The 11,402-nt window shown below is 48.6% G+C and overlaps 4 protein-coding genes across 4 annotated transcripts; all 4 read left to right on the forward strand.

Annotated features, from left to right (window-relative positions):
- Positions 1-6,107: 6,107 nt before the first annotated feature.
- Pmar_PMAR020779 (ADP-ribosylation factor, putative) lies at positions 6,108-6,912 on the forward strand (the record flags this gene model as incomplete). The annotated part of the gene is made up of 6 exons (XM_002781347.1): positions 6,108-6,251; positions 6,318-6,378; positions 6,422-6,562; positions 6,607-6,668; positions 6,712-6,768; positions 6,811-6,912. 6 exons carry the CDS (start codon positions 6,108-6,110, stop codon positions 6,910-6,912), a joined length of 567 nt encoding a protein of 188 aa, XP_002781393.1.
- A 155-nt stretch (positions 6,913-7,067) lies between these two features.
- On the forward strand, positions 7,068-8,364 carry Pmar_PMAR020780 (interferon-induced guanylate-binding protein, putative; the record flags this gene model as incomplete). The annotated part of the gene is made up of 8 exons (XM_002781348.1): positions 7,068-7,172; positions 7,217-7,360; positions 7,405-7,581; positions 7,625-7,717; positions 7,813-7,875; positions 8,048-8,127; positions 8,173-8,237; positions 8,339-8,364. 8 exons carry the CDS (start codon positions 7,068-7,070, stop codon positions 8,362-8,364), a joined length of 753 nt encoding a protein of 250 aa, XP_002781394.1.
- A 1,449-nt stretch (positions 8,365-9,813) lies between these two features.
- Positions 9,814-10,310, forward strand: Pmar_PMAR020781 (hypothetical protein; the record flags this gene model as incomplete). The annotated part of the gene is made up of 4 exons (XM_002781349.1): positions 9,814-9,897; positions 9,944-10,056; positions 10,102-10,227; positions 10,271-10,310. The coding sequence occupies 4 exons, from the start codon at positions 9,814-9,816 to the stop codon at positions 10,308-10,310; spliced, it is 363 nt and encodes a 120-aa protein (XP_002781395.1).
- A 226-nt stretch (positions 10,311-10,536) lies between these two features.
- On the forward strand, positions 10,537-11,380 carry Pmar_PMAR020782 (hypothetical protein; the record flags this gene model as incomplete). Its single annotated transcript, XM_002781350.1, has 2 exons — positions 10,537-11,259; positions 11,303-11,380. The coding sequence occupies 2 exons, from the start codon at positions 10,537-10,539 to the stop codon at positions 11,378-11,380; spliced, it is 801 nt and encodes a 266-aa protein (XP_002781396.1).
- Positions 11,381-11,402: the final 22 nt, after the last annotated feature.

Here is an 11,402-nt window from a genome sequence, read left to right on the forward strand (position 1 = left end):
CTGGTTCAGCTGGCGAGGCCAGCATGCTCATTGGTAGAGATGTTGGGAAGCTGGTGGGGCTCCGGATCGACTTGACCTCGGGAAAGGTCACATGTGGGTCTTCGGGACACATTGAAGCACAAGGGGTAGTCAATGAGGAGAACGTGGATCTCATTCGTTACGTCGAATCGGAGGTGTGGCCCTTGGTAGGGAAACCAGGAGCGGGGTTCACCACTTTGCCATCTCCCATGGAGGATCTGTCGGGATCAAGAGTTGAACCTGGTCTGAGAGGCAAGGATTTACAAGCAGTGGACCGAGTGGTCGAATCTCTGATAGCTAAGGGAGCATCGGAGATTGAGGGATTACCCGGGTACACACTAGAGTTCAGGAAGCTTCGGGGTGATGAGAAGAAAGATGTGAGCGTCCAGGAAGCGGCGGCGTTCGCGGATCTTCCACAAGGTCATGAGGGACCGATCAGGATTCCACGGTATGAAAAACCAGCCTTCGCGAAGTTGAGCGATGAGGAGAAGAAGATATATCGTCGTTTGACATCGGAGTTCGTGGAGAGAGGCTGGTGGAAAGAGGAGGGGAGGGTCGATCAAGGGTTGATCTATAAAGCATCAACTTCTCACACTCTCCTTAGTGAAAGGACTTTAATCCGACCAGTTTCCAGAGAACGGTATTACAGTGCGTCTGATGTAGCATCGAGGGGGATGGCTAGGTCCAATCACAGCCTTAGATTCATGGATCGCTATTGCCCAACTGACGTCTCGTCTCTTCTTCGTTATATCTTCTGTGCCGACCGAAAACGCGCATAATAGGGACAGACGACTTTGTGCAGAGTGCAAGAATAGTGACAGGCCGGCTTGGAATGAAAAATGACGAAACCTATCTGCTTTACAAATGCTAGTTTAGTGTTTTGAAATTAGTCTCCGTCGCCATGGGATGTGCTGAGAGCAGAAATGTGGTGGATAACATAACGACGCCAAGCCGAGCAGGGTAATGTCCCCAATGACCCTGCCTTGAGCTATGTCTCGTTAGGTCTCCCGAATGGACACCAACCCCATACAAAGAGGGTGTGGTACGGCTAACACCAACACTGCATATGAATGAGTGTAACAATGCTTTGGTCATTAGATAGGAGATCTTCTGACATCATTGCCTCCCCCCTTTAGCCCTGCCATCTACCTCAACTACTTCCTCGTCAACATGTGTCTCGGATGAATGTACGCATGAACATGATCAGCACTTACCTCCATTACCGGGTGTGATGGCCCATAGGAAGCCTAGTTCAGCTCGACCTGCAACAAGCAGATCCTTAGATGCTTCTGGTAACTGCATGGGGTTGCTCTTTTGATTATCCTTACCTTACTTCAGGTGTGATGAGCACCCCTACTATGTATAGGCGTCGGTAAGTTGTTAATGCCTATCACAGAGTACACCATTAGCAGATACCCTAGTGCATCCCCTCGTATCACCACTAGCAGCCTAGGTAAGCCATATGGCTTCCTATGTCTCTCATTGGGATTTGTTTATTTTTCAGCTGGTGATACCCCACGTACACGGGGAGCGATCGGAGTGTCACCATCATGTAGCTTGTATGCGTAGGCAACTCCTTGTTATCCCATACCGATGCAAACCTTTGCCCTTACATTGTCAGGTATCAGAGCTCACCTCGTGGCAGAGTCATCGTATCAACACCGCGAAGGAGAGAATCAAGGGTGAGACTATGTGACTCCTACTTATGATGACCACTCCTCCTCCTCCTCAGAGCCGAGGTATGGCGACTTATGTAGCTCAGAGGACACCGCGTAACAGCGTGGTTGTGGCAGCAGCATAACCACCCTACATCGCATCATCCCGTATTGTTTATTCCACTGCTTGCTATGATAATGTCGATGCTATTGCCGGTTCACTGAGCAGCTCCTTCTACCTCTCTTGTTAGTTTGCAGCGAAGGAAACCAATGTTTCCAGGCTATAGCATTGATTGATAACACGAGGCCTTAGTTGTGGTCGTCTTGTTCATTCACCTCTACCATGATCATCACTATCCACCATTGTTGTCGTGATGTCCCCATACTATAATAGTGTGAATAGGAAGGTTTTAATATCCATGAAGAGTAGCAGCAGTACTTATATCAATTTCAGGAGAATTCTCCTACATCGTCTCCCTATCTGTGCTGTTGCTGTATACAGTAGGGAGTTGAATCCAAGCATCATTGCGGGTCCCATTAGAGTTGTGATATTGGTTGTAAGTAATGATATCATGTTTGCTGTACTCTGGTATTCTTGTTCTTCTTTACCATAACTGTGAAGACAGCGTGAACAATGAGCCATTCGTCCCTTACCAACTTTCGACTGATCTCTCTTCTACTCCCGTCTACTCCGAATCGTTCAAGGCCGCCTGTGCGCGCTGAGGTGAGCGTGTTACTGACCATTCAAGTGCAGTTAAGGACTTATCGTTACTTCGTTCCTCGTGTCCAATCAACTTTGTCTTTATTATGCTATCGTTACACAGCTATGTTGCCGGGATAACTCGCTGAGAGGTGATATTCCTGTAGTCGCTATCCTTGCTAATGATGCGCTCGCTCAGTCGTACCCATGAACAGGTAGAGTCTGCGTCGCATGTGCACCTCCTTTTTTATTCTTATATACTTATCGCTATCCTTAATATACTATCTCTGTTCCTCATCATCATCATCATCACACTATCGGCCGCTTGTTGTCCAATGTATTGTCGCCATCCCATCCAGGCGAATGGCTAATACTCTTGCATTATGTTATCCACTGTACGAGATGGACGACGTTCATAACCCTGTTCCATGCATAGGGAGGCTGTATACGACTGCTCTTGTGATTCGCCATGTACTCCTGACAGACGTCACACACCTCTCTATTGGTTGTAGCATCTGAAAGCTGTCGTCTTACGTTATCTATATACAGTAGTAGTTGTTCTGTGCCCCTTGGGGTATGGTAATGCGAGACCATCGTGATGTATCTCAAGAGTGCATGTATACAGCGACGTTGGTGATATCGAGAAAGACCACGGAGGTTCGATCCCTCCCGTGGCAGCAGAAGTCCTGCCATTCATAATAGTAGTATATCAATGAACCATCATGATACAACTGTATCATGTAGGGCTCTAGGCGTGGGCCCCTTGTATGGGCTCTCGGTTGGTGTGGTCCGCCTGATTGTCCGAAGTATCTACTTACCTTTGCCTGCTGTTGCCTTCCATAGAGCTCCTGCGACTTCGTTGGTAATTTCTAACATCAATATCAATGAGTGGTTTGAGTTGACTGTTTACATTTATGATGATTATCGGAGAGTTTGTGCATGCAATAGTTCGGATCACCTACCTATCGCTGAGTAATTTAGTAGTTAACGATGAGGCTGATTTCAGGCGCATCGTGGGATCGAACCCCGGATAGGGCATTTCTTCAGTATTTTTTCGTTGACCACTTTGATCCTACTCAGCAATCTTTTGTGTATTCTCATGACCCTGTTACCAGCAGGAGCATGCCCATCTCGCCGAGCATCACTTCCGACTTACTTGACACCATTACAGTCATCAACAGGAACTGATGCTGATTCCGGTGGCCAACCATTCCTTCCCATAGAATCCAAAAGCTCAAGGGGATATCCTCACGTAACTCGATGTAAGCGGCCTCGCACTGGATCGTACTGATGATCTCATACTCCTTGTTTCAGTCGTCACTGGAGTTACGCAGTCTCCTAGTAGTTCATCCCGAGTTGATGCGGAAGAATTTCGATCCAATTTTCACGGGAAGGATCAGCTTTCACCAGCGCCGATGACGTTGGTGACGCCCTCGCTGTGCAGCAGTAGTACCGGATCGGACAGTGCCGGAATGGATGCAATTAATCGACGCCGAGGGTCTAGCGCGAATTCTAAAGGGCACAATGTCAACTTTCAAAGAGTATGTAATAACGGCTTAACTATAAACAATGAGGTCGGTGACCTCCCTTCAAGCGTCTCACACCTGATCGGTCGAACTAAGGAGGCTGAGTGTGTGAAGGCGTTACACATCGTAGAGAGACAGTCTTATGAGGATGAAGATGTTTGGCCAGCGACAACAGCAGAAGAAGATGGTTCTTCTTCTTCTTCTCATAGATCCGATGGGTTCGATCAGCGTCTATGGGATCGTATTATGTCCAATGGGCAGCAGCAATTGAACAAGGGACCATCATCAACAACATCCACTAGCTGTCATTCTGATGCTACTGAATTGGTAAGACGATCGACAGATCCTCAACTGTCGTCGACTCCACATCATTATAATCAAACTCCTGTCAAATGTGTGAGAGCAGATGCCAATAAACGGTGTAAGCGGATCGGTGAAGGATAGCCATGTCTTGTTCGATCATCCTTTTGTACACCATTTTTGCGATCGCATTATATCTGTCCTTTACACACTATCCGAACGGAGCTTACCAACCTTATATATCAAGGCATGTACGTTAGGTAGGAGCTCACTCACTCAGTCATCGACTTGTTACCTATGCGTGGCTTATTCTTACTCGAGTCCTCCAGTGAGGTCTTCATGGCCTTCAGAGGTTTATATCGTATTACTGTCGCTTGAAATCGTCAACGTATCACGTCGACAGCTTTTTATCGTAGTTTATTTCAGTATAACATTCTGGTTTCATACACTACACTTAAGTCTTGGATGATGGGTCGAAACTTGTGGTGATGCCTTTTCAGAATTCTTCTCGTATATGACTCCTACTCCTGATATGTAGTTATTGGAAATTCTCCGTACGTGGTAATATAGGCAGCAGCAGTCAGGGGCTCTATCACATCGGTGGTCATTGGTCTACATAGAGGGGATCATTGTAGTCTACAGGTTGGGGGGCTACTACCTAAGTATGTTGTAGTAGTACATATTGAGAATTCGAGCAGGACTAGATCGCAATCTATGTGCTATCCTGTGCGGGATAGTGAGCATGCTGCTGCATATCCTCGAGTGGCCACGACTGTGGCGTGCACGGGATGATCATCTCTGCGTTGTACCGGATGTGATATCTCTGTACTCACCGGCAGTCTTATACCTTCTCGTGGAACGGACATCTGAATGCCGTACACTATCGCAGTGAGCAGGAATCCGTTTCGCGTAATCAAGTCATAGCAAGACTCTCAGTTTGAAACCGCATTCTGAGTGACATCCCAGGGAAGCGCTTGATCATCAACAGTGATAATAAACCACCCGCGGGCTTTCTGGGTGGAATCCTCTGGTGTATGTTGTGTTCGTCAATGATGTGGGAATGGTTTCGCCCGCATTGTTGTAGGTCGAACACTCCAGAGTTACCTCAATGTCGGCATCATCATTATCCTTGCTCTACACCCCCTGTGCGTAATGAGCCGTTGGAGCGGATACCTGGGAAGCGGTGTCGGGTGGATGTATTGATGTTCCACTGAGCATTGACCTCAACCGTCCTCTCCCTCCCCCCCACATCATCACTACTCTCCCGTTGGAGGCTGGCCTGACGCTGAGGATGGTGATAGTATGGATAGTCGTGATATCGGGAGTAGTGAAGGCTCCATGCATTGAGGCTCCTCAAGGCACGCCTAAGACTGTGAATGCTCTCTGTCGAGATGGATGCCCTCCGCCGTCATACTACTGCCGCCATCTCACTGAAGTATCTAGGAAACGTCTCCTGATGCACCGCATAGTCGTCGTAGCCCTGCGGTGTCCTATCCGTCCATGTGTAGAGTATATGATCCCCTGTTGAGGGTGCCTTATCTCTGTACGTTCATTGCTTCGAGTATTATCCCGGCACATCGTTAGTTTTCGAGTATCAATGCTCGCGTCCATCTCGAGGCATGTTGGGGGAATGCAGGCAAACTCACTGCTCTCCACGAGGATGACGATCTCTTTCCCGAACTGCTGAGCTGCTCGAGCTGCTTGGTGCGCATCACTCCCTCATCGCATTCCTCGGCTGCTCTTGGACACTAATTGGCACTGTACAGTATTTACCATGTGTGGTGTAGTGTCAGCAGCTTCTACTATTGATGCTATCATCATTATTTTGGGCGAGTTAGAGTCAATCAATGATGGGTTACATATGGGGGTATATGATATGGGTAGGACTGTACAAGGTATTCCTCCAGCATGGGACTCCTGAGCATCTTGAAGAAGTTGAAGCGTGACGAGAAGGAGGCTAGGATACTGGTATTAGGCCTAGACAATGCGGGTAAGACAACGATATTGCGCAAGCTTAGTGAGGAAGATATCACTCAAGTGATGCCAACACAGGTGAGGCACTCCTCTTCAAACCGGCTCCTACAGTATGATTTTGTTATTGTTGTGATGTTCTGGTAGGGCTTCAATATAAAGAGTCTGGTCCGCGATGGCTTCAAGCTGAATGTATGGGATATTGGTGGTAAGTCACCGATTGTCGCCTGTAGTTGGTGAGGGGTGTTTAGGCCAGAAGACCATCCGACCCTACTGGTCCAACTACTTTGAGGCCACCGATGGGCTAGTGTTCGTGGTAGACTCAGCTGATCGTAGACGATTGGAGGAGAGCGGCAAGGAACTAAATGAACTACTGCAAGAGGATAAGCTGGGTATAGCATTCAAGGTGGGCTTGGATGGAACTTTTATATGGCAGGAGGGACAGCTCTATTGGTATTCGCCAACAAACAGGATTTACTACAGGCATTGCCTGCCAATGTGAGAGCTCTATATCCGCCGTGTAAACGAGCTCTTCTTGTAGGAGATATCCGATGCTTTGCATTTGGACAATATCAGAGATAGGACTTGGACTATACAAGTGAGTGATAGGGTTATGATGGAACATGTTAGTGTTGACTAGGCATGCTCAGCCAAGTCGGGTGAAGGGGTCCAGGATGGTATGGAATGGTTGGTCGGGGTTATATCCAGTAAACAGCAGCATGGTGCGCATCCATCGTATTGATAATATCAACACATGTTCATGAGTGTTCATCCGTGAGACACAAATAATTGATTCCGTTGATGGCCGGATGATGGGAGAGTGTTGTCGGTGGTTTGTTCAATGATCCTGCATTAACATGTCCCAGTCTACCTCCTCATCATCATCGAGTGGCCACTATGGCTTCTAGCTACCATGGTGGCCCCGTACAACTGATATCCATCGATGAGTCTGGCCAATGCACTGTTGATGAGTACGCCTTCAATATACTAAGGCGGGGGAAGGTCATTGCATGCTGCTTTCGGGTCTGAGAGATATCCTACATCAGGTCGCTGTACTTGGTATTGATGGTCTGTACCGTACGGGCAAGAATCCTGTCATGAACCGTCGTCTCCTTGGCCTACAGGATGGATTCGAGATAGGCCCTAGTGTGAACCCCTGCACTCGTGGTATATGGATGTGGGTTCAACCGGTAGTATCCCTTACCCGCTCCATCGGGAGAACACAATGACTCAGGTCCAACTAGGGCAGAATTTTCATGCTATTCTCATCGATACTGAGGGTCTGGGTAGCTGTGTCCGAACTACAAGCAGCGATATGCAGATACTCTCATTGTGCCTGCTGCTTTGCTCCTTCTTCGTGTACAACAGTATGGGTGCGATCAACGAGGAGAGTCTCGACCAACTCAATCTGGTGAGTACTCTGGCTTGAGGAGAGTAGTAATGCGATGGGATAGGTACTCCATCTCACAAAGCACATTCATGTTGTTCGATCCTCATTCACGGCTGACTCAGCTGACCTTGCCGCCGACCTCCCACCCCTACTATGGGTACTCAGGGACTTCAACTTGAAGCTAGTTAACGAGCTCACAGGGCAATTAATATCACTTTAGGAGTGGCGAATGACAGGGCAACCTGTTGTCAGAAGCTGCCGTATCAAGCATTGATGCCTCAATTCCAGCAGCAGGTTGATGCATTCGTCGAGAAGGTAATACTAAGGTATCATCAGAGGACTTAGCCTGGTCACTAGGTGTATTCATCGTTGAAGCCCAAAATGATAGGAGGGACAATCCTCAACGGATCGATGCTCACCACACTTGCTCAGGAGTGAGCTGGACAACACTGTCAAAGGCAGTGCTGTAACTGTCCTATGTAGATAGGTCGACGGCATGAACTCTAGTGCCGTACCCACTATACGGAGTGCCTGGACAAACGTTGTTGTCAGAGATGCGGTCCATGTGTAGGTCTACACTTATTGTTTCTCGATGATGATCAATGGGATCAGGTACCGAGTCACTATGAATGAGGATGTGATGCAAAAGCTGCTGATGTCAGAGGAGGAGGTCCGAGGTAAGCACAAGTGAGAGGGTTTCGTTGACACTCACTTTTTGTTCATAGAGTCGATCATTGCTTAACACAGTGTCTACGGCAATATGGTCGCTCCTTTACAGGTACATTGAACAAAAGAGCTTGGTAAACTTCACCGATCTAGCCATGGCCTGGCAGCGGGTATGCAGCATTCGTTTCCTTCCAAACGAGTTTCCTCCAAGTTGATATCTCTATACGAGTCGACGGCGGTTGGGCCAGCCTCCATTGACCTGCTACTGAAATACGGCTGTCCAGGAAATGATTACTCGACAGCGTGAGCAGCACACTGTTGATTTCGCTCAAGTAAGAGCTGGCACTCGAGCTGGCATGGTATACTCGTTCCTCTATCAGGGAAGGACGAGCACGTTGTCGAGCTCGAGACGATGATGGAGGAGGTTAAGCAATGATTGGAAGATACACAATACATATTCCAATGGGAGACGGCTCAAGTGAGCGCCGTGGAGGATTCGAGGCTCGCTATCGTCGCCGCCGACCACTCCAGACGCGTGACCAGGAGTCTGTCATGCGGGACCGAGTGAAGCAATTGCAGTAGGACAGACTACAAGAGAGGGGTATTTCGAAGAGCAGCTCTAGCACCGGGGCTGCTGAAGCTGAGTTTAACAACCTGAGGTAGACCAGACATTGAGGGTCGTTCAAAGGCGATGCTATGGCTGGGATGCAGTGTATGGAGCATTATCAGAGTTGAAGTCTCTGGACTTGGACAAGAAACAATTATCGGTGAAGGCTGAGCACGAGGAGCAGCTCATAGGTGGGGACCTCATCTGAGCAATAGTGAGTGCTACTCATCTTGCAGGACTGGAGACGAGATTAAATAGACAATTGAATGAGGCACGACAATGAGATGTTGAGCTGAGTGTGGTAAGCTACGGTCCACTAGTGCCGAGGCTGACCGTGAGCTGAGGCCACAGCACGCTGATGTAGGTCAGTTTGAGGGTGGACACATCAGGACTACTCGATAGGTCCTAGTGAACCAATCTGAGCTCATCATGAGCTTCCTACGTTATGGTGATGGGCACCAACCACAGATTGGAGGGAAGCCTGAGAAGGTGTCGATGCCAGCGCAAGATCCATTTGGAGTAACAGTACGACGGACATGAATGATGTCTGGAGTCAGTAGTAAATACTGCTTATTGTTGCAATGCTGATGAGCACATTAGTATTATGCAATAACATGGTCTAATTACAGTGGATATAATCACCACCCATCAAACGATGAATAGGATATATTGTCTATGCGGTTTACCTTGCTCGACTATGCAGTATGAAGGCCGAAATGTTGCACAAACTGCTTCCACTTCCAGAAGTGACCCATCGTAGAGGAAGACTGTGGTTTTGAGTTTGCTAGTACATCGTTGGGTGTATTTATTGTGTGTAACCGGATTACAGTAACCCTACTAAGTCCATCTTGTGTTGCAGTGTAGTGCAGTGGCCGTGCCGAGTTTGTGTTGTCTACCATTGTGGCGTGACTCCAACCCACATCATGGTTATAAGTCAACTAGACGATCATTCCACAGCTAGTTACATCTCTCTTTACACTATGAGTGCCAACCTCTCTTGTCCCCTCGTGGATAGCAGCCACATGACTGCTATGAGAGGCCACCGTGTTAGGCTGATTGGGAAGGTAAGGAGCCATCTTTGTTCCCTGCTCCCTATTATGGCTTACTCAGCTAAGTGGCAACGGTACCAATCAAGGGGAGTTCCACCTCATGGCCCCCGATGGAGGGCAAATACTGTGTAGATGCCCGGAAGGGACATCAGCATCAAGCAGTGGGGACATAGTGTAGGAGGCCACTACTGTATCGATGTTATGTGTGTATCATGTCAGAGTGGTCGAGGTTGTAGGGACGGTAGGTGGCGATAAGGAGATCGACTTGGATATCCCACCTCAAGTCCATCAAGGGGGAGATATTGACCTGCCAATGATGGCCAAGGTTATCGCCCTACAACATAGGTAATATCAATTCAATGAGTGCAAGGAGAGGTAATGGTAGTAGGTCCCATGTCGCCCACTTGTATGAGGCTGTGCAAGCGTAGTGGGAGTTCAGGTTTCTGACCTTGAACTCCGAGCCACACTGTGGTGGTAAGTATTATTGCCACTAAGGCTTGCAATAACTCCTGCCCGACCCCAGGAAATATCCTCCTCTCTGGACCTACAACGCTGCTAGTAATAATTCATGACCGTTTTGCTCCGGCGGCTTCCGTTGTTGTGTTGGGCTATTGTTTAATCCTTCTCTGTTTATCATCACAACATCGAGCTCCTATGACTGAGATCCGGGAGGGTCTTTCGGAGATATCCCTGTCCTCGGGTAGTGATATAGAGATTAACAAGAAGGGGGGCTCTAAACCGAAAGAAAGGGAAGCCCATGTAGCGGCAGGAGAGGCTTTGAGATCTGCCTGCCAGCTTGTGATGGATGATCTAGTGCGGAGGGGACAGACACAGGTTCACGATTCTAGCCCAGGTCTAGGTCAGCAGTCTCATCAGACGGCTTGCTACCTTGATGATGAGGAATATGTCCTCCTCAAAGGTGTTAAAGAGCTCAGCCTTATAGCTCTACGTCGCCTCGCAGGGTTAGCAGGGAGGAGGTGGCCCAAGTGGCATCCTACTGATGGACTCGGTGATGAAGAGCTCTTCCAACGAGGTTACATCTACCATACTTGCTTGTCCCCAGCAGAGCAAGTTCTCACATATGAGGAGCCCAAGGCCCTCAGGGGTTTCGAGACCATTGCCTGCTCTGTAGAGGTACCGCAGTTGGGCGGCGGCCCTCTGATGCCTAACTTGCTGCAGTCATTGGATACTAATGCCCTTCGTCGACTAGCGGCCACACTAGCTCTACCCAGTGCTGGTACCAAGGCATCCCTCCTGAAGTCTATTCGGACGGAGTTCAGTGGTCGTCAGCGGACCCTCCACCGATCGGTCCTTGACATGTCTATGGTTCTGAAGGCCCTCAGGGAGTCTGCCTATGTCCGACTCACAGTAGTGACAGTAAGGCTCTTAGCTGTCATCACCGCCCTATTGGAAGTATTAGGTGGAGATATGCAGGCCCATCGAGTGCTACCTTCCAATTGGCCACCATGCCCAAGCTCTCGTCCTGGCCCAGCAGTAAATTACGATGCGCCTTTCCGGGG

Source organism: Perkinsus marinus, assembly GCF_000006405.1.
Source record: "Perkinsus marinus ATCC 50983 genomic scaffold scf_1104296942710, whole genome shotgun sequence".
NCBI lineage: Eukaryota > Perkinsozoa > Perkinsida > Perkinsidae > Perkinsus > Perkinsus marinus.